The 27,334-nt window shown below is 41.0% G+C and overlaps 1 protein-coding gene across 2 annotated transcripts in view; it reads left to right on the top strand.

Annotated features, from left to right (window-relative positions):
• Positions 1 to 27,334, top strand: part of opcml (opioid binding protein/cell adhesion molecule-like) — a 336,839-nt gene that overhangs the window by 227,157 nt on the left and 82,348 nt on the right. For both annotated transcript variants that reach the window (XM_085798699.1, XM_085798698.1), the window contains one exon: positions 20,496 to 20,728. In XM_085798699.1, the coding sequence (XP_085654825.1) occupies positions 20,496 to 20,728 (233 nt within the window). The remainder of the gene's footprint in view (positions 1 to 20,495; positions 20,729 to 27,334) is intronic.

Raw genomic sequence — 27,334 nt, 5'->3', positions numbered from 1 at the left:
CACTCAGGAGGCCACACCCACATGCACTCACACTGACACACACACACGCATATCCAAAGCGTGGACAAAAAGGAAGGGAAGACAGCACAGACAAACTCTGTATTGTGACGTTCCATTATTATCTCATAGTGTGGTGAATGTGCAGGTCACGACTTGTCCACCAGAGTGTTTTGGAGTTGTTGGATTGTGTATTTGATGAGTTTGAAGAGGGAAACTAAGAAATCTCATTAGCGTAGCTCTGAGCAGCTCATGGCTCTGCTCCACCGTTCTAAAAATAGCTTGCACCAACAAAGATAACGAACCTACTCCTAAGACTGATGGCAATTGGCCAATTTGCCACAATGTTGAACTATCCCTTCAAAGTTAGTTCATAACCTCAACTAAATTGCTCCAGTATGTAAAGTAGGTGGGTGGAATAGTCCACATCCACATAGACTCCTAACATGGATTGAAGTGTGTAGCATTCCAGGCTCTAATTGTTCACTTATAAGAAAGTCGATGGGCTGATTCCCCAGCCCATTCGGTCCACATATTGGAAGTGTCAGCAGGCAGTGGGCCCAAACCTCCCCTGATGTATCACCAGTGAATGTTTGTGTATATACAGTATGATAGGAAAGTGCTTTATATGGGGCACAGCAGTGTATGAATGTGCGTGTGAATGTGACTGCAATGAAAAGAGCTGTGAATGCTTTGAGAGCCATGTTATCTGTATGTGGTTTTGTTCTTGAGCACAAGCCACTGTGTGTTCATTGTGCCATGTGCATGACTGCAAAGCAGAGTAGCTGTTGGGTTGGTGGGTTAGGGCGGGTGGTGGGGGGTTGTTGGGGGGGGGGGGTGTTGACAGTCTTGATGTGATTGTCTTTCTGGGGATTTTCACTCAACGTTTGACTCTCGGATCCTTGCGGGGAACATGTTCTCAAAGTTTGGCTGGGAAAACGTTACCACACGAGGTGACTGAATTCTGTTTTGTTTTTGTAATTTTTTTTTTTTTCTTTTTCACCCCTGCTTCCAGAAGTCATTTACAATTCCCTATGGTCTCTGTTGCCGTTGACGACGGCGTTAGCTTGGTGAAGATGTAAACCGCAATTTTACTCCTCTGCTCACCAGCGGCAGATACTTTTAACCCAAGAACAAACACCTTTCGCTTTGAAATTGTAATCCAACCTGTGAATGCTGCCAATTGTGTTCTGTGGAGTGTAAACACATTGGAGTGAATGTGTTTGGACACCTCGACTGGTTTCATGCAGTGACAATGTGCAATAGAATTAGATGAAATATAAGCAACAAATCAAGTTTTTAAGAAGGTAGAAGAAAACAGATAGACATAAGTGCACCCATAGGGATGCAGGAAAAATAGCTAGGTCCTTGATTGCACAATGGGTAAATGGTGATGCATTCACTGTTAGTACATTTGTCATTCTTTGGCATAAGAGTCGAGGCTTCTGTCTGTTTGCTTTTATTTATGGAATACATACTGTAGCTCAAGCTGCTGCTGTTGTTGAAGCTTTGCTCCATACATCAATTTCACAGGATATTTTTAAATCACCCACACTTTATGAAACCTCCGGCACGGTGGTATCTTTTGAATGTAAAGTGAAAGCAGAGCAAACGCTGCTGAGTCAAAAATAATTTTGAAGACAGAACAGAAGAAGTGTTTCAGAGGACGCACATTCATCCCATAATCAGACTACTGGTAGACTATGATTTACAGATTCCCTTGAATACCTCATATACTGTTCCAGATATTCATGCAGGTAGATGCAGATAACAAGATTTGGTTAAGGCACGTTTGGGGTATGGGAGCATGTATAGTGTGTTTATTGGAGGTTTATATTCGTCATTGGAAATGTGCCAATTTGAGGGCCCGTTTTCCCGTTGGGGGGCCCCAAATATTGGCCCGGTTTGCCTCTCCTGACAGTGTACCACATGGAATGAAACAAAAGGCGATGATTTATTTGTGGACAGGATGAATGCTGTGGTGTTTACACCCAAGATGGAGGTGGATCAGCATGGGAAGTGGTTCATGGAATGAAGAGGTGAAGAGGTGGAGGTGAGTTGTCTCCACAGACAGCAGGAAGAGACCGACTGACTTTGAAGTTTGACAGCTTACTCGTGATTGGCTAAAGGCCCGGGTGTCAGGATGTATTTGGATGAATACAAGAACGAGCTGGCGGAGTTTAGAGACAGGAGGAACTTACAAGGAGACAGTATTCCTGACTCAACACTCACTAAGCTACATTTCTGGGGCACTGATGATTTGGGCTGTGGAACAAAAACAGATGAAAGTGTGAGGGTAACATTATCTTTGTCCAAAGCCGATGCTGTTTGACCCCTGACGAGTTCAAAGCATGGTTTTCAGTCTCAGGAATGGAAATATAATGGACTCTGTCAGTTTATATTCATCTTGTTCCTGTGGCAAATATGCTCTCACAGTGTCGATATTGTTAAGCAGTGACTTTTTTTTTTAGATGATATTCTACATGAGATGATTCTACCACCATGCTAGCAACTCTGTGTCATTAAATGGGGCTTTGGGCTAAACAATGATGCTGATAGTCTTCAATTTACAGTTTAGTGGCTAACAGGCTTGTATCTACCCACATCTGAGAGAAAATGAATGAGCTGCAAAGGAAAGGGGCCAGCAGCAAAGGTTTTGGCCACCCTGCAAAGTTAGTACCTATAGTAGCCCCCCCCCCCCTTTGGAAGCCATCACAGCATGTAAATAGTAAATATCTTGTCTTGGTCAAAGTTATATGACATCTCAAGCCTCCTCAGTTTCCTATTATTTTACAGGGTGCTGCTTTGTTTCAATATTTCTGTAGAAAACAAAAATAATACACTGATATCGCCTACAATATTGAAAAAGAGTGTTTCATGTTTAACTTTATGTCTTTTGGAGATCATTTTATCTTCCACTTGCTTAACTGTTCACATTAACAGAAATTTTGACCAGTGGTGCCCAAACTTTTGCATGACAGTACCTCATGTTGATGTTAGAGAAAACACAAGACAAGTTACGATTGGGATTAATTTACGGGAACCGTCAATGTCTGTCTTTGTCGATACCTGTGATCACCGCTGCACACAGCACCATCTGGTTTAATACTACAGTTCCCAGAATTCTGCATGTGGGGACCACTCATTGGGCAGCTACTTTCTTAGAAATACAAAGGAAGAGCAGCTGGCGCGTCTGTTTATTGTGCAGCCAAATATTTTAATAAATTGAGTCAGTCGATACTAATTGCAGCCACAATCTGGTTCCATGGTGTGAGTAGTTTTCTTCCCAACAGCACTACACAGTAAAGTTGGTTAGTTTCTGAGGAGTTGGAGGCGTGCAGCATGTCGCCCGCAGCTCTTCATCTAAGAGCTCAGCGTGGCTGCTCCTGACTTTTCCATTACGTCCTTTAAAATATTACAAATGATCTGTCGACGAAGAAATGCCCACAATGACACTTTTCATTGTTCTTAGATGCACATTTTGTAGCTGAAATGACAATAAATGTGATCAACACTAATATCTAAGTGCAATATGTTTTAATGTGGCCAGGTTTCACCTGCTAAGAAACATCAGTGGGAGATGTGACACAATACAGTTAAAGCAGAGTGAGGAGGCTGATGTCAATGAGATACAATTACAGTAACAGAGTCCATGTTGTATCAGTACATGACTGACCTTAGATGGTAGGAGATGAGGAACTAATGCCTCTAACATTACAATAATTTCCTATAAATGTACGCCAACAATCTCAATGAAAACATTGATAATTAATAATTACATTTTGCAAAAAGTGTAGTGAAGAACTGTTCATGTAACATGAAAAGAAATGGTAAATGGACATATACTCATACAGCGCTTTTCTAGTCTCTAGGACCACTCAAAGCGCTTTACACTATTATCCCATTCACCCATTCATTCGTAGCTACACATAATGTGCTCGATATCTAAGCATTCACACAACAATGATACTGTACATCAGGAGTGAGGTTGGGCTCAGTATCTCGCCCAAGGACACTTCAACATGTGGACTGGATCGAACCACCGACCTTCTGGTTAGAGGAAGACCCTCTCCACCTAAAATACCATATTCCTGGTATGAAAACATTTGGAAAAAAGTCAGATTTTAACAGGGGATGACATCTAAATTGCTGTTACTGAAAAACATTGACCACCAGCCATAAATAAAATAGAACAGAATAGAATAGAATAGAATAGAAAACTTTATTTTCCACCCAAGGCCAGAAATGTGTCTTTGGTCTCAACCAGTTACATAGACTTGTCAACAAGAATTACATAAGACATACTGTATATGACAACGAAAAGTGCATAGGACAAGGCTACAATGAAATAAATACATAAAGAAAGAAAGACAGACAGACAGAAAGAAAATGTTGTGGGAAGCTGGGATGATCCTCAAGCAACTTTATGTCCTACCACACTCACATGGTTGGGCTCCCAAGAGAGACTGGACAATTTCATTTGAAACACACCCTGAAGTATCATCACAACAGGCACCGAGCGCCGAACATTTTGGTGTGAAGTGCAATTTAGAAAAGTACACCGACTGTCAGCCGAGGGCTTGGGAGGAACAGTTTGTGACGGTGTCACCCCATCGCTGGCCTCTCTCCAACTACTGGATCTTTCAGCCAATTTGAAAGCTGTCTGCCATCTGATGTTAAGGTTCGAGATCTAATGTGCCATCTTGTCAAGCAAGGTGTCCTGGTTGGGGAAAACCCTGTCAAAACTATCTACTTAATATCCCTCACCACCAACCTGCATGCTTCAACATGGCTGTTCCTCAACAGATGAGAGTAACCTTTGCAGTCATTATGGTTAATGAAGGGACTTCCCTGTTATGTTGGCGATTTCCTCCTGTATTTTGTGATTAAACACTCTAGTTTACATCTTCAGCACTGGTAAACTGTTTTGTTCAGTCTGTTTTGGATCATTTTGCTTTCCTACATCTCCCATCCCTTCAGAGAAGGGGGAGTTGTTTAAGCACAGAGAGAGGGAGCTAAAGCCAAAGTGACAGCATTAGCGTCACAAACAGACTGTGTGTTCAGCCAGGTATTGTCTGACTCACATTCTGGTCTAGTGGGTCTCCCGTCAGAAGAGAAATTGGTATATCTTCCTCTTTTTTATGATTGATTTCTCCCTGTTTCCCCGTTGAATAGCACTGCCTTTGTAGCTGAAGAAAAAAATAATTATATCTAGATGCGGGTGCTGCCTGTGTTCCTTTCAGAAGACACACAACCAGACAACTAAACTCTTGAGTGTTAAGTAGTTTAGGACACTGTGTGTATACCTTTTTTTGAAGGGCAATTTTGCTGAAGTATATACAGAAAGCCCTCTGTCTCTCCAGAACTCAGTGTAATTCACTAAGGCCTAGAGATGTCTGTATGAGAAATGTCTGCTGTCACCCTGGTGCAGCAGAAGACAGTCAGAGTTTGACAAACTCCCTTGAGTTGTATGTTTCTGAAACTGGTCACTCTCCATGATCCACAGGCCTCACATTTATTTTAAAGGGGCATATTATGGAAATATCACTTTTTGAAGGCTCTTTAACTTATATTTGGGTGTTTGTCTTGCCTTCTGGACCCCAAAATGTGAGAATTGACAAAAACATCTGTAATGTTCAGGCTCAGATGTCTTCCAACGACCTAACTAGCTTTCAAGTTTGCATAACCCCACCCCTACCTGGTACCAGTAGAAAGGGCGGGGCCAGGTGAGCAGTGGTTCATTTGCATTTAAAGGGACAGGCACTGAAACCAGCTGTTCTGAACAGGGCTGTTTAGAGAGGATGAAAAGAGCTGTGATGTTTGATCCTTGAGGTATTTTGAACACAGCATGTCACAGACATGTCTTTAAGACACCTGGGAACAATTTTAATTTGTGGAAAAGGGGCAAAATATGTCTCCTCTAAGAACTCAGAAGGGAGTAGATGAATTGACCATGTTGCAGTCAGTGGGTGGATTTGCTTTTGTTGAGTTTCTCCACCTGTCTTTTTGTGAGAATCAAAAAGCACAAGTTCCATTGTTAGGGTATTCCTAAACTTGACAAATCAGGCTAAAGCTATTTGGATAGAGAGATATCCCTGCAGGTAAGTGGGTCAGTTCCTCCCCTTAAAGGTCATAGACACACACTGGAAGGTCAATGGTCTGAATCCCAGAATCAGCTGGGAGCTACTCTGGGATGGAAGGATTAACAATGCTCTTCCTACCCGAGCAGCCACTGACAAGGTGCCCTTGAGCACTTAACCTCTGGTAGCTCCACAGGAGTGACTCAGTAGCCAGAGGAGGACTGAACTGAACAGCTCCACATTGTGAACGTCTGCACTTTTATGAATATGAAGCAGGACAAAGCTTGAATACAGCACAGAGACACAATGAAAGTTCCCCTCGCCGCGCTCACAAAGTAACTAGAAGACTAACAAAATGAATAAAGAAACTTCCTCCTATTGCACCTTCACCTGTGACTTGCTGTGCATTCAACTAAATCCTGCAGTGCCACAGTGGCACCTGCCAGGGAAATAGCAGCAGACAAAGATAACCTTTTATATTTTCATTTTATGACCTAATTTATTTCTATACTAAGGAAACACTTTGTCAATTGCTTTTTTTTCTGCTGAAGAGTGTGCAGGGGATTTCAAGCACAAAGGGCTGATATCAACTTCGTATTTTTTATCTGTTTGTTGACAGACAGCTTTGCTATTGGAGCATTTCTGACTAAAATGAATAAACCGCATGGAAAATTGGTGCCTGTGCATTTCTTCAGGAAATATAGAGGTCCCAAAAATAAATAGATAAATATCTCTGCTTGATTAGAAATAAATAAATAAGATAAATATAAATCTAGTCAAATATAGATTCATAAATAAAATAATACATTTATTTATGTATTTATTTCCAGTTATTTTTTTCTTTCTATTCATTTCTCTCTGATTCTTCCTCTGGTGGTGGTGATAAGAGACTCTGTCATGCTGGCACATGCATAGGCAGACCTCAAATGGAGCTCGAGCACCTGCAGTTTTGCCTCCTAGAGACTAAGTCCTATGGGGATTCGCTATGATGAGCTACTTTGAGGCAGCGCAGCATGTTTTTGGCTAAACAAAGTAAGAAAATACACTGCTCAGTTTTCATACTGAGTCTGATGTGCATTGTGAATCTGACACTATTTGGCAAGTATAGATCTGGTCTGATTGCATTTCCACTATTGAGCAGCTGGAATCTAGATATTTGTTAGTATTGATACCTTTTGCTTGTAACGTGGGATGCAATGTGTCAGTGGAACATGGTGGAGTTCTTGTGCTCCCATCGCACCTCAGCAGTTCTGTTGTGTTTCTAACTTATGTAATGCAATGTGTTGGTTGAGAGTGAGAGATCTAAGATTAGCTAATGCAATGAATGAGCCAGCCATGTTAATGATAGCTTAATCTTGCTCTCTCTCTCTCTCTCAAATTCAAATTTGCTTTATTGCCAAGAATGTTACGAGAACTATGTTGCCAAAGTATCAAGAATCAGTGAAACAAAATCTCTCTCAGTCATCAAAACAGAAATAAGTAATTATCATGTATGTATTATCATACAGGCTTAAAACTGCTTGAATTTTGATTGAAAGCTCATAATTTAAAGGGATAGTTCAACATTTTGGCTAATTGGCCCATTGTCATAATCCCTATAGTCATAGCAGTAGGTTACCTTTAATTGTCGGTGCAAGCTATTTTTAGATCGGCGGAGCAGAGCCGCGAGCTTCTCAGAGCTACACTACGGAGGCTAATGGGATTTCTTGGTTTCCATCATCAAACTCATCAAATACACAATCCAACAACTCCAAAACACTCTGGTGGACGAGTTGTGACCTGCACATTCACCACGCTATGAGATAATAACAGAACGTTATGAGACAGAGTTGTTTTTGAGGTAAATTCATGCAAAACAGCTGATGCGCATTATCATCAGGAGCAGTTTTCTGACAAGCAGTCTCTACATTTGCCTGAGAACAACTCGGTGTTGTGACATTCCGTTATTATCTCATAGCGTGGTGAATGTGCAGGTCACAACTTGTCCACAAGAGCATTTTGGAGTTGTGTATTTGATGAGTTTGATGAGGGAAACCAAGAAATCCCCTTAGCCTCCGTAGTGTAGCTCCGAGCAGCTCGCAGCTCGACTCGGCCGTTCTAAAAATAGATCACACCGAACCTACTGCTATGACTATAGGGATTATGGCAATGGGCCAATTAGCCAAAATGTTGAACTATCCCTTAAATGTTAATTCATTCTTTTGGATTGTTGTATGTTTGTTTGCTCATAGACCATCATAGCCTAGCTGGTAGTTTGATAGGAAAAATGATTTAGTAGTTCAATTTAGTAAGCACACATGGAAAGAGCAATAGTATGTTAAAGCAGAAGTAAGTGATATATTTGTGTTAATATAAGTCTTAAATAGTTGTATCTTCCGACAGCAATCGCTTCTATAGAGTGTTTGGTCTGAAACACGGGTCTGTCAGTCACTCTGCTCTGCTCTGAGTCGAGGAGAAAACATTTATCGTATCCTACAGTTTTTATCCAATGAGGAGAGAGAACGGCATGCAGGACTGTGTGTGCAGCCAAGGGACGCCGTGAATGTGGCGACGTAGGGACGAGGACTGTTATGGTGCGTTCAAGGAAACTCGTATTTTTCCGACCGTGAAGTGGTACCAGTTCGATCTGGTGAGTTCACCGGTCGGAAGTTACGAGTGGCCGTTATAGTGACTTTCACCGGTAAAACCGGTCGGAAAAACACGAGTGGGTTGCCTGGAACGCTACAAAGTCGTAAGTTGTGACTTGAAGCTGTAATTTACGATTTCAAAAGCCTGCCTGGAACGCAGCATTAGCGAAAACGACCGGACCACTTACTTCTGCTTTAACTTGCAAGTAGATCAGGTATAATTCAATTAATTGATAATCATCATCAGTTTGTGGAGTTGTCTAGCTCTGTTGACATTTTCTTCTTCCTTTTTATGTATTTGATGTTTTATAAACATCAAATACATTCATTCATTTGTTCATTTATTAAATTCTGATGCCACTGTTGCCTCCACAATATAAAAGCGATGAGACAATATAGAGAGATAAATAATATAGTTATATCCTGTATGAAGTCGAAGCTGTGAGTGGGAGTGTGCATGTGTCCTCTCTTTCACTTTATGTGCTGTGCCTCCTGCAGACATGCGTACATGCACACGTTAAGAGATGTTTTTGTTTTACTCTGTTTTGCTCCTGACTTGTATCTTTTTTTTTCTCCTGCTGTGTCTTCTGTCTTCTAACCCTTCATTCACCTGGGACTCCAGAGGGACCAGAGCTCATCCATGTGTGTCACTGTGCTGCTTTTCCAATGACATCCTGCACAACACATAAAATGTGTGTATATGTGCCTGCAGTGTGTGCACACTGCTTCCCATTACAACAAACAGCAGAGAAGAAGCACTTACAAATATGACAAGGCTGACAAATGATGATAATAACAATAATTGGGCTGGGACACTCACACCATGTTGGAGGACTGCATTAAGAATCAGCAGCACAGTGAAATACGGCAGTCATTAACCCAGTAATATTTAAAACTTATTTAAAATAAACATGGCCTGTCTAAACTTCTTTAAGCAGAAAACAGCAGCGATCTGCGCTGACAGAACTAACAAAGCTGACAAAATCAATGCAATTCCTGTAGTTGTAACAAAAGGCTTAGCACAGTTTAATTTCCAATGGAAAAAAAACAAAACAAAACAATATAAAGATGTTGATGAGCTGCAGCATGCTTTCTTTAATGTCTGTTGAGACACATTTTACCTTTAAAAAAATGTTGTGATTTGGTAATTGCACTTGGCCATAGGCCCCACTGCAATTTCCATAATGTTTCAATTAATTGTTTGGTCATAATCATAAATAAACACAGTAGCCTACCTTGTAGATACAGATAAAATAACACTTAAAGCAGATATCAGTGGAATGTTTTTGTTAATATAAGTCCTAAATAGTCCTATTTTCCGTCAGCAATCACTTACATGAAGTATTTCAGCCTAAACACGAGTCTCTCCGTCACTCTGCTCTGCTGTAACCCGAGGAGAAAATTTTCCTTGTGGGATACAAGTGTTATCCAATGAGGGGAGAGAACGGCATGAAGGGCTGTGTGTGCAGCCAAGGGATGCGCGTGAATGTGGTGACGTAGCACGAGGACCAATTGATGCCTGACAAGGGCGGGGGCTGCTAACTCATGGTGCGTTCAAGGAAACTCGTACTTTGTGTTTTTCCTTCCTGTGAAGTCATACCAGTTCGATCTGGTACGAGTTCACGGGTCGGAAGTTACGAGTGGCCGTTATAGGGAACTTTCACAGACAACAGGACGGTAAAAACACGAGCTACGGGTTACCTGGAACGCTACCAAGTCGTAGTTGTGACTTGAAGCTGTAACTTACGGTTTCAAAAGCCTGCCTTGAACACAGCATTAGCCGAAACGGCCGTGCCGCTGTTATCTGCTTTAACCATAAACTCATTGATAATTTGGTTCTTCTTTGAAACTGAACTGATGTCCTCCATTATTTACATTAATTCATGATTTAGCTTGTTTTAAAAAGTTGATAACTTATTTAATCATCTTTTCATCCAGGTCTGAATTATTGATATTGTATATTGTGATTATTGTATATACTAGCTGCTCTCCAGTGCCAGTGCTTTTATCTAATGTAAAGTACTTCAGTTTTAAAGTTTCAAGATCATCATGATCATCAGATATGCTCAGGTCCTTCAAGTTAGCCTGTTGTGAGTGGGACATCATACTTGTAACAGTCTGAGCTTCTCACATTTTGTATTTAATCCATACGTTATGTGAAACATTCTTAGACTTTAATTAACTGGATAGAGTTTAATGGTCACTGCTGACCCTTGGGCCTTTTTTTCCATCCCCCTTTTTAATACAATTACTGTAAGGCTTCTCAAGAAGACATGTTTGTTCAAAATGTACTTTCTGGTGCTCTGACCCAAAGTTTAAATTTCCTTCTCTGCTTTGCAAATATAAATAATCCTCCTCCTCAAGTCGAGGTAACTGTTGGAGCATTGTTCTTCTTGGGAGTGTATTTCTCCAAAGGCAAACATTATAAAACTCACTGTTCCTTTTTGAAAATAACTTGTTCATCCACCATATTTGTTGTGAGGCAGTCAAAGCACGGCTGTGTGATCGTCTGAGTTCAGCCGGTAACAGAGCTAAATTATTGACTGTTTTGTCCCACAGTGTCCTGGGTAAAGACTAAATTTTTTAGCGCTAGTAGGATAAATGCTTGGTTAGGTTTGGTTACACTGTGGGCCGGATTTACTAAGATCTCAGATAGCGGACGCTATATTGTTTGCGCCCGCTATAATATTGCGAGTTTGGTTAGTGCACGCAAAACAGGTGATCTACTAAGAGTAACCCGCTAAATGAAAACACGTGCAAACCGCAATATGTAAATGAGGGTTTTGCGCGTGTAATCGTTTCCGCCATGGAGAGAGTGGACAGAGAACTGGACGGACGAAGGGACAGAATGACATTTGATCCGATGCATACAATGACAGCATGTGTGTTCATCTCTCTCGTGCAAGATAAATAAACACAAATCGCTACAGGGCCCAACTCGTCATATAGTGACGAACAGGCAGCAGCTGCAGCGACAATCACACACCTGTAATATGTGTGTGTGCCGCCCATGATCGAGTGGATTAATAGAGAGCTCAGGTGGGACACACGGATCTAAACGCTCTGACCACTGACCAGAGGGATTAAAGACGGGTGAAGGCAGTGGTGACGTGTCTCAGTCCGGGACCGGGACCGAGAGTCAGAGCTGAGCAGCCAGGTGAGAGGAGAGGAGAGGAGAGGAGAGGAGAGGAGAGGAGAGGAGAGGAGCGCACTGCAGGACAGACGTGCCCCGTGCGTAACGGCGTGTAAAAGACTTTTAACACGGCTGAAAAACTGTTACAGAATTACCCAGACGTGAGGAAATGCAGAGATGTAAGATCACGGGGCTCTGACAGGTATCAAATCAATAAACGCATACGTTTTGACAAAGTTGTATCAGTTAGGACATGGTTTTCAGACGTGGTGAATAAAGACGCAAAAACAGCCACCGCAATCTCTTCCTGGTTTGGTAAATCACATTGCACGCGCTAAATAAATCTACTCCTCCCAGTGTTTAGCACGTTCTGGCTGAAACGCCCATATTTACATATTCATCAAGGCAAACACGCTAAATGGATCGCACGTGCTATTCTGCCCGTGTGAGGGACGCAATCCTCGGTGCGTCCGGTTAGTAGATCAGGTTCCACATGTGTTTGCGCGTGCAATCACGTTTGCACACGTTTTAATACACGCAAACCTTTAGTAAATCCGGCCCTGTGTGTCCTATATCCCTTTAGTTTCATGACACATTACCACTACCGTTTGTACAGTAAATGATGACTGTGATTATTCCAAATAACATGGTGGTACAGTAAGTGTGATACCCTCATCATGTGTATTTGAATGTTTTTAGTTTCCTACTTGCCCCTGCATCATATACACAGAGAGGTACACAACTCCATGTCAGAACATAGATATTCCAGGTCAAATATGACTGAGTATTATGGTATTTGATTTTAAAATGCTTGAGTATTCAGAATATTTTATTCTGTTTTAGTACATTTTTATGTCGGCACATGTTGTGATGTTCCACACCTGACTCTGACTCTTAAACAACCTCCTGAATACGCTGACTTTGTAGAGCGTGAAGTAAAACGCTTGTAGAATACTGTACAGTATGTAGAAAAAGCCATAAAAACACATTTGAATCAACACTTAAATTGCCATTTAACCAGTTAACGCACGCCCGTACCGCCCACGGTACGGCTCCAGAAGGTGGCGCTAGCATCAATTACTCCCGAACATTTTTAACAGCAGCCCTTAAGCATATATATTCATGTTATACATTGTTAGAAAGCTTAGATCGGGTTGCTCACAGCCCTAACAGGATTAGCAGTTAGGTCGGCTAGCCGCTAAGCTAACGTATGATGCGTACATACCTTTCAAGTCTTCCCTTTATCCACAGCTGATCTACAGCGACCATCTTATGACACAAGACCGTTTGTACAGCTTGCCAAGTACCCATGCTTGTGAAATATGAAATCCGTTTCCTTCTAACCAAAGTATTTTCCTCAATATGTCCATGTGTTTAGTCCAATGCGTAACGTAATACACGCGGATCAAAACAAAAACCGTCCCCGTTACCGCATTTTACGAGTTGCACGGCGATCTGTGACTACATGTGACTGAATGTTTACATCCGTGAGGTCTTCCTGCTTCAAACGACACCACTCAGTAGCCAATCGGTGGCGAGGATGGGCCGGGACATGTCTCGAAAGCCAATGAGGACACGTGACGATGAGACTGACAACGTGACTTTGATTGACAGCTGCTTGAGCCAATAGAAATTGTCCGTGAAATGAAGCTGATAACCTTTTAGCCAATAGTCTGAGGTTTTCAACGGTGTATGACACTACGCCATCACGTTTGGTTGCTGATAAACAAACCCCCGTGTATCCGACGTGCGCGCCACCCGCTCCGCCGCATAGAAATACACAATGCAGATAGGCGTATAGTTCTATAATCCACTGCTTTTAGGGGTGCGCCCTCTACTGCGCGCCAGGAGTTTAGCGGTTGTATTTTTTTTGTTTCTTTTGGTCTTTTGACTTGAAATTTGGACTGCAGGAAGCCAAGACCTGCGGCTGTGGCCTAATTGTGTCTATAGCCTGCTGAGAGGTCCCTGAATGTCTGTACCCATGTCATTCTATAGGCAAACCTATGGGCGGGGAAACAATTTAATCATTCTAACCTTTGCCATTTTTGTCAGTAAAGTCACAGAATCAAAAAAACACCTTAACAGTAATCCTGAGAGTGTTACCTTTACAATGATACCAGGCACATCTCTGAATCTTAAACTATGTGGGATCTGTGCTGCTCACAACTTGGGCATGGCGTTATGGCAAAAAACATGAAAAATAGGGGCGTGCATTAAGAGGTTAAGTGTTTATGTGGTAAACACAGCAGACCGTTAGAATGAATCTAACTTCTTGTGGGGGTTTTTTAAACCTCAAACAGGGGCGTCACTAGGTTTTAAGGACAGGGGGGGCTTAGCCCCCAGTAGATGCACAGGATGTGAGCGAATGTAGTGCGCAAGCACAAACTTTCACAATGGCCCAGAAAAAACACAATATTTAGAATTTAGAGTAAATTTAAAGTATTGAATCATGGGCTAGTTGAATCTAAGAATGAGTAAAGTAACATCTAATGAGTAACTGCAAAGTAGATGCTAAAAAAAGTGAACCTGAGTAATTTTTCAGATGTTTGACTATTATGGATATGTCCAGGCGGAATTTGACGACTGGAAAACTAATTATATTTAACTAGTAGCCAGTGTCATAATGGTTATACACTTCATCCAAATACAGCTGTTATTGGCTCATTTTGATTCACCCAGACCTCCTCACATTTTCCCATTCAAATAAGACCAGACAACAGAAATGAAGTGCGACTCCAACTGGAGCACCCTAGAAACCCCTTCATCGTCTACACAACCAGGACCTTCACAATAAATTTCAGATTTTTTTTTTTTTCCCGAGCTGAAATAGACACTGGGGGGTGGTTCAAATGACTGACCCTGAGAATCATTTTAATTTGAATATTCGGTCACACACTCAACAAACTAATTAAATTAAACAAATCAGAAATAACAAGAGACAAATGCGGTGACAGCTGGGGTTCTTAAAAGGAGAATATATGTCACATATAAAAAAAAAGTCACATAATAAAAGAACACCAAATTATTTGGGGGGGCTTAAGAATATAAGAATATTTTAGGGTGGCTTCAGCCCCCCTAAAATAGGCCTAATGACGCCACTGACCTCAAAGATGAACACAGTGTACAGTATGTGTCCATCACAAATTCAAAATAAAATAAAATAAATTCACTGTCTAAAATCTCAGATTTTAAATAACAAGTTATACATTTTCAAAAAATAAAAATACTCAAGTAAAGATATGTAAGACATATTCAAGCTCCCTGTAGCTCCATGTGCTGTCTCATTGCTGACACTCTCTATATGTATGCAGAGTCTGGTTCCTCCAGTCCCCTCACACCTTCACTCTCTCTGCATTCAGCACCACACACATGTCTGCACTCATTAGTTTTATTTGCACGGATGCATTAAACTGTGAACCTGAAATTTCTTGTTTTGCTCTATTTACTATGAATGGCGTGTGTCACTCTGAGGTGAATTAACACTGTTGGGTGTGTGAAGCTCTCTGGATGATGTACTATGTGGCCCGTGTGTGATAACTCTGTGCAGGAACCTGCAGACTAATCAGCCAGACGATGAGGCTTTGTGCACTAAATTCATCTTCCCACATCTGTGAGCTGACTTAAACTTCAGGGTATTTTGGATTTTAAAAACACTGTTTTAATGCAAACTCGTGCCAAATTTATAACATCCATTAATTTAAAAAATATATTGGCACACAGAGCTGAAATGTGTTTTCTGCATTCTTTTACTGATACTATCAATAAATGTTCTGCCAAATCCTGGTGTTAAGTGGGATAAATACCCCTGGTGCTCTCTGAGTGGAGATTTCTCCTTCATTAAGTTTATACTGTGTCATTTCCCTGATGAAAAATACTAACAGAGCTCTTGCTGATGCTATTGTTTTAACCTGGCTGAAACAAACAGTAGGCGATTTCACTGGTCTCAGAAATCACTTGAGGCACTTTTATGAATTGTTTTATTTACCCGACCGTGTTTATATTCTAGTTCTGTACCACATCCTATGCATAGGATATTTATAGCCTAAACATATTTAAGGTCACAGTAATGCCATTCTAATGTCAACCCAGAGGTAAAGGAAATAAAAAAGAATCAATATGTTCACTTCACCACTGGTCTGTGGGTTCATACTGTTTCATAAAAACAACAAACATGAAGTCTTTGTTCCACAGGCTGGTTCCATTTCTGGGTCCAGTTCCCATGTTTTCTGTTCAGGTTTCTGACTGTTCGCTCACCTTTTTTTTCTTCCCTTTTTTTTTTTTTTTTTTTTAAATCCACTCTTAATCTTCTCTTTTTATTGTGTTAATGAAAACATTTAGTAACAATTGGGCTTCTCAACACAAACACCACTTAAACAATGTCTGTATGTATGCATGTAGCAAATGCCATGTTTATTCAGGCAACATCTTTAAAGGGGACATATTATAGAAATATCACTTTTTGAAGACTCTTTAACATATATGTGGGTGTTTGGCTTGCCTTCCAGTCACCAAAATGTGTGAAATTACAAAATAAATCTGTAATGTGCAGGCTCCCTAGGTTGAAATCCATACATGCTGTTCCCTCAGTTGTCTTCCAGTAATGTAACTAGGATTTGAATTTGCCCCTACCTGGTACCAGTAGAAGGGCGGGGCGAGCAGTGGTTCATTAACATTTAAAGGGACAGGCACTGAAACCAGCTGTTCTGAACAGAGCTGTGTTGAGAGGATGAAAAGAGCTGTGATGTTTGATCTTTGGGGTATTTTGACCAAAGCATGTCACAGACATGTCTTTTAGTCACCTGGGAACTATTTTAATTTGTGGAAAAGGGGCAGAATATGTCTCCTTTAACTTTATTATAAACAATGGACATTCCCTCATGTTTATCTAAAAGTGGTATTGCATATTAATCTAAACAGTGTGAGGTCCAACTATGAGCAAATAGAATACATTCACACTTACGGATACAGAAAAAACAAACTTATTCACGTTCAAGTGTGCCACTTATGTCCTTCAGAGGAAGCATGAAGCACAGAGCTGTACAGTATGTGTCAGGGGTTGTGTTTCTAATTTAACATCCCTGCTCATTGATGCTCTTGTTATCTGAGCTGGTTTGTACATTGAATCATGCAGATGCAGGGACTAAAGCAAGTGTTACTACTACACTAAGCTCAACACACACACACACACACACACACACACACACACAAACACACTGTTCCAATGCAATGTTTTTTAGCCACATGTCTAATTCCTAGAGGGTTGCAGGGGCTAGGGTGGGTGGAGCCAAACCCACCTGTGGGTGGGGTGCACCCTTGTCACCAGTCATGCACGGAGCTGACATGTTGAGGGTAGAGTCAAGACCACACTCTCTCTGAGCTCAGCCCTTAACTGGATTCATACTGTAGGCCTGAGCCTGATTGAAATCTGATATGTTTTAATAAGTTGACTGTCATAATTAAAATTTTAAATTACTGTTCTGAGTAGTTTGAATGACAGACGTCTGTTCAGATGAGATCTTAATGAGAGCAACATGGAGGAGACTCGCTGTGTGCACTGTGCTGTTTTATAACACTTAGGAGCCTTTTGTGTCTTTATTTTATTCATAAGTGTTTTTTATGCTTGTGTTTTTATGGTTTTAACTTAATTTTAGAATATTTTTTATTTTATTTCAATGTACAGCACTTTGGCTACCCCTGTGGTTTTTTAAATGTGCTATATAACTAAAGTTGATTGATTGATTGATGGGTTATCCATTGCAGTATAATATGGTTTAAGGTAACATCTCTGATTAACACACAAAAGCTTACTCCAGTCGCCAGACCAGTTTTAATGTGACCTCAAGACTGGATGTGGCCCAGCCTGGGCCCAAGGGGAGCGGTGGGGGGATCTTGGCCCAACCAGCCCCACGGCTCAGAGTCGGGTCAGGCAGATATCCAACCTCTAATAGAGACAAATAACAAGCTCCACTCACATTCAAACCTATGGGCAATTTCAAGGCCTTAATTAACCTTAACCGGGGAAAGCAGGAGTAGTCAGGCACAGGGAGAAATGTATTATCTGCTTTTAGAAGTGATAGTAGTCACTCTCAGTCCAGGAGCAGTGTTTTACACATATGGCATCAATAAGTCAGACAGAGATTGTGGGTTTACTTCAAATATCTATATTATGTCCTTATTACAGACTCAGGGTCCATAGCATGACAAAACACAACACAGACAATAAAAGAGAATAGAGCTTAAACATAGAGATGGGGATTTACATCGTTGATATCAAAAATAGACATTACTATAAAGTTAAAAAGAGAGTGTCTCCAGAACAGAGATTGATACCTGGTGGAACTACCGGATCAAACTGTTAATAATATGGTTTTCCGAGGCATCAAGCCGACACATACAGTAATCTATACATCAGGTTTCTGAGTACAGTGTTAAAGGTCTCGACATGTGTATTTATAAACATTTCACTTGCACTCAGACATCGAGGTCTCTTAAGTAAGATTCTTAATGCATTGTTATACGCAACCTGTAATTTTTTCATGCTTTCTTGCAGTTAAACCACAGGTATGCTGTGTACAGTGGTGTATAATACCCTTTGAACAGAGATATTTTAACGTCATATGTACATGAACAAAACCTGCGAGCAAGAGTATTAGCCTGCACATACATTTTGCAGCACTGCCTTCTAATATCATCATCATCTGTCATGTCCTCTGTAAGGAAATGGCCAAGGTATTTGACCTTGAAATGAATGGTGTGCATTCATTTACTGAAGTCTTTTATCATCAACATGAATATAGTTCTGTCTGGGAAATACACTGCCCATCCAAAAACAAAGTCACACACTTTAATATTTCGTTGATTAGCTTTGATTACGAAATGCATTTGCTGTGGCATCATTTCAATAAGCTTCTGCAATGTCACAACATTTATTTCCGTCCAGAGTTGCATTGATTTTTCAAAGATTCTCAGTGGGGTTCAGGTCTGGACTCTGTGATCACATTGAACCACATTTATTCCTTGGATACAATGGTTCCCTGCTATCCTTCCAGTTTTTAATAATGCGTTGGACAGTACTTAACCCAGTTTTAGAAGTCTCAGCATCTCCTTAGATGTTTTATTTGCTTGATGCCAATAATTTGACCCTTCTGAAACAGATGAACATCTACTCCATGACCACAGGATGTGTCTTCTGACATGGTTGTTTAAGAAATGAGACTGCATCACTTAGGGTTAAATAAGTCGTTGCCAGCTGAAATTTCATTTCATCTCATTTCATAATCTTTATTTAAAGGGACAGTATGGGACTTTATTGGCTTTTTATTGACAAAAATCAAATATCGCTTTCATAAATACGTATTTCACTGAAGTGGAATCGCGCCCGCATACAAACGAGCGCTTTCTCGTACCTTAGAATGAGATGTTACAAGTCGTTACAAACATACAGGGGGGGGTTCACCGAACCTTCTCTGCCATGTTGAATCGCCATGTTTTACGTTCAGTGTCACCGTGGCTGTAAGTAACCACAAACTCGGGCCGCCGGAGCTTCTCGGCTCGGGGAGAAAGTTTTCCAGACAGCGCCTGTTAAAACTGTCACCACCGTGTAGCTAGTGTGAGGAAGGACGGAGGCACTGGTGTTGCCTTCAGGTGCAGTCAGACACCTGAATGACGCCGTGAGTGATGCCGTCGGCAAACCGACTGGATGTTATTTTACTCGACGAGAGAAAGCCGGTAAAACGTGGGTCAGGTAAACAATACGACATCGCTATGACAACATATTGTCACGCCTGTATTGTTTTGCCTCGTGCTGGCGGACCGTTTGTTTACATAGAGGCTTGTTTATCCTGATACATGCAGCGTGTGTTGTTTTTCTGACTTCTGCCCGAGTTTACGTAAACGCAACAGCAAGAATACGTGCCGACATGCAACCGCACCGCTAGATGGGGGTAAATGTCACATATTGTCCCTTTAAACTCGGAGATATATTGAGGAGCAACCTCATTTACAATATAGCCGAGATGAAACACAGAACATATAAAGACAGAAGACAAAACAATTGAGACATACATAAATATTCAGACATAACAAACATACATAAGCATAACTTGAATACATAAGTGTAGTTAAAAGCAGGAGCAGTTAGAGGTAAAATATGATGTAATTATGGATTTAAATTGCCCTATTGGTAAAAGTGAGGTATGTTTCAGATGATTTTGCATAGAGTTCCAGGTTGAAGGTGCACAGTAAGAGAAGCTGGTCTTTCCAAGTTCGGTGTTGACAGAGGGAACCTACACTGTGAGCCAGTCTTTTATAAATTGTATATAAATATAATGATCCATGCAGTAATTATCCAATGGGAGGCTCTGACCTACAGTATTAGCTTAGTTTAAATCCAAGTTTTGACTCTTTTTTTGGACAGGCGGGGTATTATTATTTGTATACTAAGAAGCTGTTTTTCTTTTCAAACTACACATTTTTGAGTTGAAGTGATACTGTAGATATCAACCATTTATGACTATCTCACACAAACCCCATGTTGTTTAAAGCGCTCCTATGCACAGTGCTGTTTGTATTCAGGTTCCTGCGCTCTAACAGAGACTGTTGTGCCTTTGGACTAAATCTCTGTTGTCTGTCTTTGTTTTCTTTCTCTCTTCCTGCCAGATGTAACGTGGACAGCAAAGTGTCGCGGGTGGCGTGGCTCAATCGTACCACCATTCTGTTCGCAGGACGTGATAAGTGGTCTCTGGATCCCCGCGTCGTCCTGGCGCAGAGCACTCCGCTGGAGTACACCATCGAGATCCAAAACGTCGACGTCCACGACGAGGGGCCCTACGTCTGCTCCATCCTCACAAACAAGAAACCAAAAACTACAAAAGTGCATCTCGTCGTTCTAGGTGAGATGCTGCTTCCCGCTCCAGGGCCCTGTCAGTTATTGTATTCAGATGTTACAAATAACCAAAGAGAAGCGCGGTGAGCTGGGGTTTTTTTCAGGTTGGAAGATTATAGTCTACAGAGGATAAAGGGGGGAAAAAAGAGAAAAGTCCCTCTTGTGTTTTAGGATGCTTTGATAAGATTGAATTCAGCGAGCATTAGACCTGGTGATGAGACCAGGATTCAATCTGGATTTAATTTCAGATTGGTGATAGGTATTGATTTAGGGGCAAAGTATATTGGAAAATGTCCCGGCTCGGTCTCATTGCAAAGTTGCACTGAATCAACTGTCAGCTCTGAGACTTTTATGATGGAATCATCTTTCTTCCCAGTGAGTTTCCACAAACAATTAGCACCATTGCTCTGAGTCTGCGACTGAGCTCTATAGCATCTGCTCTAAACACATACTGTATCTAATTGTAAACTTGATTAAATAGTCATGTCAAAAACTACAGAGGGAGAGTTCACTGGAAACCCTGGAGTCAATGCAGATTGAACTATTTTAGATTTTAACATCAGTTGAGAAAAGATGGAAAAAAAGTTGTTGTTTTTTTCTTTTTCTGAGGAATACTTTCAGTTTCTTCTAGAATAAGTTCACATTATTTTTCAGGTTTTGAAAGCTGCATGCAACCAGGACAACTGTGAAAAATAATTGACATGAACTTGTCAAAAAAAACTGTTCAACTTGTTCCTATTCACTTTCATGAAATCATAATTAACACTGAGTATTTTTCACATTGTATAATTCATGATGATATGTCATTACCTCTTAATTGATGCAGAGAAGCATCAGGCTGCTGGTTTTAGTCAAAAAAAAAAAAATACAGACGTGTGTAGTCACAGAGATAAGGAAGCACGGCTCCAATTATACTTTTGCCTGGATTTTATCTGTCTTCTCTCCTTACCTTGGATAACCCTGGCGATGTGGATGCTTCAAACTCACACTCCCAACGGAAAAAAGCAACCACAGGATGTGCAGAGCAGGTGACGCTGGGCTTTGATACACCAACAAAACACTGGTGGTGCTTTGTGATGCTCGCACACTAAAGGATCACTAAAGAATCAGCATGCATGTGAGGGCGACGGTGTCTGTCAGTGGAACAAGGAGCCGCAGCCCCCGGCAGGTCACTTAGTGATGCAAATTTCAGCTCGGATTTATTTATACAGCACCTTTCACACAAATGTGTTGCCTAAAGTGCTTCACATGCCAAGATTAAAGTAATACACACACATAATTGAAAGATTAAACTTACCAACAAAGCATAAAAGTCAATAATATAAAATGAACACAATGATATGATGACAAACTAATGATTAAAAGTTAAATACTATGACAAAGACAGTTAGTTTTTAAACAGCACATTGTAAGTGTATGCAACAGTCAGAGCTGACAGAGATGGGAATGAATGGAGGGAGGGAGAGTGGGGGAGAGACACAGGACTCAGATCAGCTCCCTGCTGTTCAGGGCTCATTATATCATGGTGTGTGTCCTAACCAGTCAGCCATCAGCTCTTGTTGAGGTCATCATCACTATACGTGTTACTCATTTTTAAACTAAATGTGTTTGCAACTTACTGTAGATGAAGAGCTCATATTTTCAGACAAACCCATTGTACACATTATTCTGCTCATGTTTCAAGACTGAAGAATAAATAGAAGAGTGATTGATTTGAGGATGTATTTTAATGGTTTAGTGAATAAGTCAAAAGTAGTCTGTACAATATAAATCTCAATTCTCACATGTTTCGTTTGTCTTGGGGCAGGAAAATCATGTCTGTAGGTAGCCTATACTGTAAGACACGCTTGTTTTATGAGAGCAGAGATAGGAGTGCTCTTCGACCGGCGCAAGACGGACTCATGTTTTCATTCATCAAGAATTAACGTGAGACTTTTTTATAACCAAATAGAAACTCCTCGTTGTCCCTTTAAGTCAATGTAAAGACAGTTAATGATAAATATTTAGTTAAAAGGAAGACTGTGCATTTCATTTGAATATTTGATTTGAATGAACAAGAATACAAGTTCATTTCCAGCTAAAATGGCTTGTATATCATATTTAAAAGGGACTTCACTACCCATAATACTCCAGGAACTAAGGTGAACGTGTGATGTGATGACCTCCGTTCAGTTATGTTGTTGTAGCCAAGCTGTGTCATCTCGTCTTTTTTAAAAATGATTCTTATTATAATTTTTTCAAATACATATGCATTTAATTGATGGATAGTTGAGAGAGACATACAATAGGGAGGCAGAGAGAGGGTGAATGACATGCAGCAAAGGGCCACCAGATTTGGGATTTGAACCAGGGCCGGCTGCAGTGAGGACTGTAGCCTCTGCATACAGTACAGGGCACCTGCTCAACCCCCGTAGTCTCATCATTTTTAAAGTTGTAAGACTGCTGCAACAATGAGAGAGGCCTGGTAGACTGATCTTGTTGTGTTTTATTTACATCTTCTGTATGAGTATAAATTACTGTGATAGTTGCTAACTAAGCAGATTTTTTTTCTATTTAATTCTTTCTTTTTGTGTGTGCCACCACCACCACCCTGCTGTTAAGTGAGTAAAGGGACAGGCGTGCAGTGAACTAGCGCGACCCAGTATTTCTCCCATGCTGGCACCAGTTTCTGGCAAACAGTGGTGTAACGCTGCATTGACCTGAATACACAAACTGATGAATACAGTGATAACACGCGCTCGCTGCCAGCTGTCGAACTCTTTCTGCAGGTTTTTTTCCCATTGTGAGGGAGCTTTATACGGGATGGGGGGCCCGAAAATTCATGTCACACTGCGGCCCCGCCGAGCGAATGAATACAGAGCGTGCGCTCCGCCACCTTCATGGCGAAGACGGATCAGGTGGTCCGCGGGGGCGTTATAGCGGTTCCTCTCGTCCCCCCACAGGCGCTCTCCTCTCCGGCACTTGAAGAAATGGAGATTGGTGTTGAACCTGTACACAGGGAAGGACTCTGGAGGCTAACATCAATCAGCTCAGTGACCTTGTCAGCCCATACCCTCAGGAATATAGGGCACCTGCTTCCATGGTGACTGCACACAGGGAGAAGACTGACTGCAGTTAAGCCACACCACTAGAAAGAATAAAATCTTTGAGTGCTTTGCCATGCATAGTGTATGTGTGCCACCTGCCAAGGACTAGAAGTGGCAGAGGAAGGAGCCTGGGAAGGACTGTGGATCAGCGTCAAGTGGCAGTTACATTGTTAGATTATAACTACCACTTCAACCACTTCACTTCTGTGAGAAAGAGAAGGCTTTTGCTGTTTCCTTCTTATTGATCATCTCTGATGAGCCATAGATTTCAATGTGACTGCAATTAGACCAGGCCCACAGTACAATGTACAGTTGTGCTCAAAAGTTTACGTATACCCTGGCAGAATTTGTGAGATACATTTCAGAAAGTATATTTGATAATGCAACAAAACTTTTTTTTATTCAGAGTTAGTGGCTGGGTGAAGGCAGTTCTTATCACACAATTGTGTTTGAACTTTATAAATCCTAATGAGAAGTACAACCACCAAAATGGCCCTGATCAAAGGTCTACATACCCTCAAAGCTTTACCCTGATACAAAACACAGATTGACACAGACAGGTTTAAACGGCCACTCAAGGTAACTGTCCACGCCTGTAACTAGTGTCTGTGTATACAAATTCAACACCTGCACATTTCATCCATTGCTGCACTGACTTTGCTGGATTCTGAGCCATGGGCAGGGCCGTTGTAAAGGGGAGAAAGGTGATGATAACTCTAGGGGCCCAGAGCCCAGTAGAGCCCACAAAAAGACCCAGTTGTCTAATCTTTGTATGACTGAATTATTCTGCATATGACCCTGACTAATACTCATAGTAATGCTGCATTAGCATCAAAACAAACTAAATAAAAAATGAATCTAAGAAAGAAGGGGAAAAGTCAGGGGGCAGGGGCCCACTTTAGTATTCTTTCAGGGGGCCCAGAATTCCTAGCATTTTTTAAGATTGTGTTATTTCTGGATGTCTCAACAGGTTGAATCCCATTAAAAATAAGAGAAATCTGTTTTACCTGATCACTCATGTTTTCCTTAAAGAATAGTACACATCTTCCAGGGTATGTAAACTTATGAGCGTATGCTGTATGCAGGTCAGTGCACAATACAAGTTGTTATTTGCATCCTTCCCTCTGTCTAGTCGTAGCCTCAGTTGGACTCTAATAACCCTTCTTCACCGCACGCTGCTTCAAACTCAGTGTATCGAGCGTACAAACACACTCACACGCTGTCTTCCCCATGCTCGTACGTCGGCCCGAGACGGACGACAGGCCGCTGCAGACGGGGGCTTGTGTGTTTTTCGCCTGCGGTTGTAGATTCATCCCAACTTTGTTTTGTCTCGATGTCACCAGTTGATGTTATTCAAGAGAGCTTATCATCAACAAGCTCTTTGATGTGGAGTGAACTTCCAGCAGTGATGCCGGAGCAGCTCTGTGGTTTGCAGTGTTGCCTTAGAGCGTAGAAAAAAAAAAAAAAAGAACTCAGTGTCCGATCTTTCATGGCCTAAATCACACACAGGTCCTACAGTGTGGAGATGTTTAGCTCCTTATGGGATATGTTGTGCCTGTGTTAGCCTTGTGTTAGCCTGCTAATGATGCCAGGCCTTCTGAGTGCCTGCTGGGATACTGCAGCTCACCATGACCACACTGGCAAAGAAGTGAATACACAGAATTTTTAATTTATGCCTCATTATCCAATATTTAGTGGATTATTGGACATCTGCCTGTTTAGATGGTGATGCTACTGCTGATCCTCCCTTAGGCATGCATGCCTCAAAATGTTGAAAGTCCCATGTGTTCAGCCCTAAGGCTACAGAGGTGCCATGCCTACAGCATGGCCCCACAATCCTCTTGGGTTATTTGTCAACTGCAGGCTGTATTATTGAAAAAGCAATATTTCTTTTCTTTTCCTATAGTCATACAAATGAGCATATATCTCCAATATGTTTTCTGTAGATCAGGATGTTTACTATTGTTCTACTTCCTTTAGTTTCCACTAGTCCAGATATGTGTGGTCAGAATATCACATCCAAACAGTTTGACAGTGTTAGTCCTCACAGCCCATTGATCCCATAAAATCACTGTAGACTAAACAGACTTAAGCTGATATTCACTACATAGCACATTGTTTCCCACCAAATATACACGGTTGCACATAAACATGGAATGAAATGTATTTCTTTACCTTTTCTCATGAAATGATTGTGACACCATGATTTGGTCTTGATGTATATCCTTTACTGATCAATCTCTTCCAAACATATCACTGTAAAAATTTAACCACATTAACTTTTATAATAGTAATAAAAATAGGAATGTTTCTGAAAACAAAATTATTCCGACTTTATGGGCACTTGTGTATGTTATAACAATATTGGGATGAACTATTCTGTAGTTCTTGGATATTGCTCAAGACAGTGGAGCCAGCTGACACTAGAGCAGCCATTTGTCCACCCTGTTTATTCTGATATGCATGGTTCTTTTTGTGGCAACACATGCAAACAGTATCTGTTGGTTATGTGTAGTCTCTGGGTAGATGGACAAATCTAATAAAGGTTTTTATGTTTTGGAGTAGATGTTGTAGTTGAAGTATGCAAAGTAACCATACTGTAGCATAATGTGCCTCTGAAATACTAAAGCTGCAAGTTTGGAGTTGGATTATTGTGTGGCAGCCCATGTGATGAAACAGAGGGTGCACTTAGATCTGCACTGACCTTAACCTATGACTCCATTCGACTTCATAAACATTATGCAATGTTTTCCTCTGAGCTCAGTGCACAAATGGGATGCTTTTAGCACACATCATTTCAATTCATTATCCTAACAGTAGTTGGGCAGTTTGGTTTGGTTAGATAGGAAAGTTTTCATTATGACATATTTTACCACTGTCATAACATCAAATATATGATATTTGAGTATAATTTGGCACCAACATGGTCATTTCCTGTGTGTCACTTTATTTGTGCAGCACCTGTGTACCTTTTGTTTACACAAAGCAAATGTGGTGTTAACAGCATTTGGTTCCAGCTTACAGTAGACCGATTCAAATACAGATGGGCATTGCCAACATGACCAAAGGTTTCTGAAGAGAGATTTTCTGTTTTCTGTCTCTGCCATCTTAGCTGCAGCTAAATTCTGCCCAAAAAAGAGATGAGTTATGTAAGATTTCACTTCAATTCAAGCAGAATATGCATGAGAGGGGAGATGGAATGAGATCAGCACTTAGGAAGACAGACATTAATAACTGGAATATTTTGAGACGATCCATCTTACTCTTCTAAAGTATGTGTTTGTGGTAAATCTCAATATCACACATTCCCAAGTATGTTTTGTTACTTCATCCAAGTAAACTTAAAGATGCATTTGTAAAAAATCCAAAAATGAATATCTACAGTTTGGGTAGCTTCATGCTCACAAAGCGCCACTTCTGTGTCAATTAATGTGCTTTACAGGAGCTGCAGAGGAGGGAATTCAGTGTAATTTTAGACTCTGATTTAAGTTTCAAATCCCACATAAGGAAAGAAACCACGACAGATT

Source organism: Trachurus japonicus, chromosome 14 (assembly GCF_045865225.1).
Source record: "Trachurus japonicus isolate A0001 chromosome 14, Traja_1.0".
Classification (NCBI taxonomy): Eukaryota; Metazoa; Chordata; class Actinopteri; order Carangiformes; family Carangidae; genus Trachurus; species Trachurus japonicus.
Note: the sequence above shows the minus strand (reverse complement) of the source record. Positions and strands in the feature narration are given on the sequence as shown.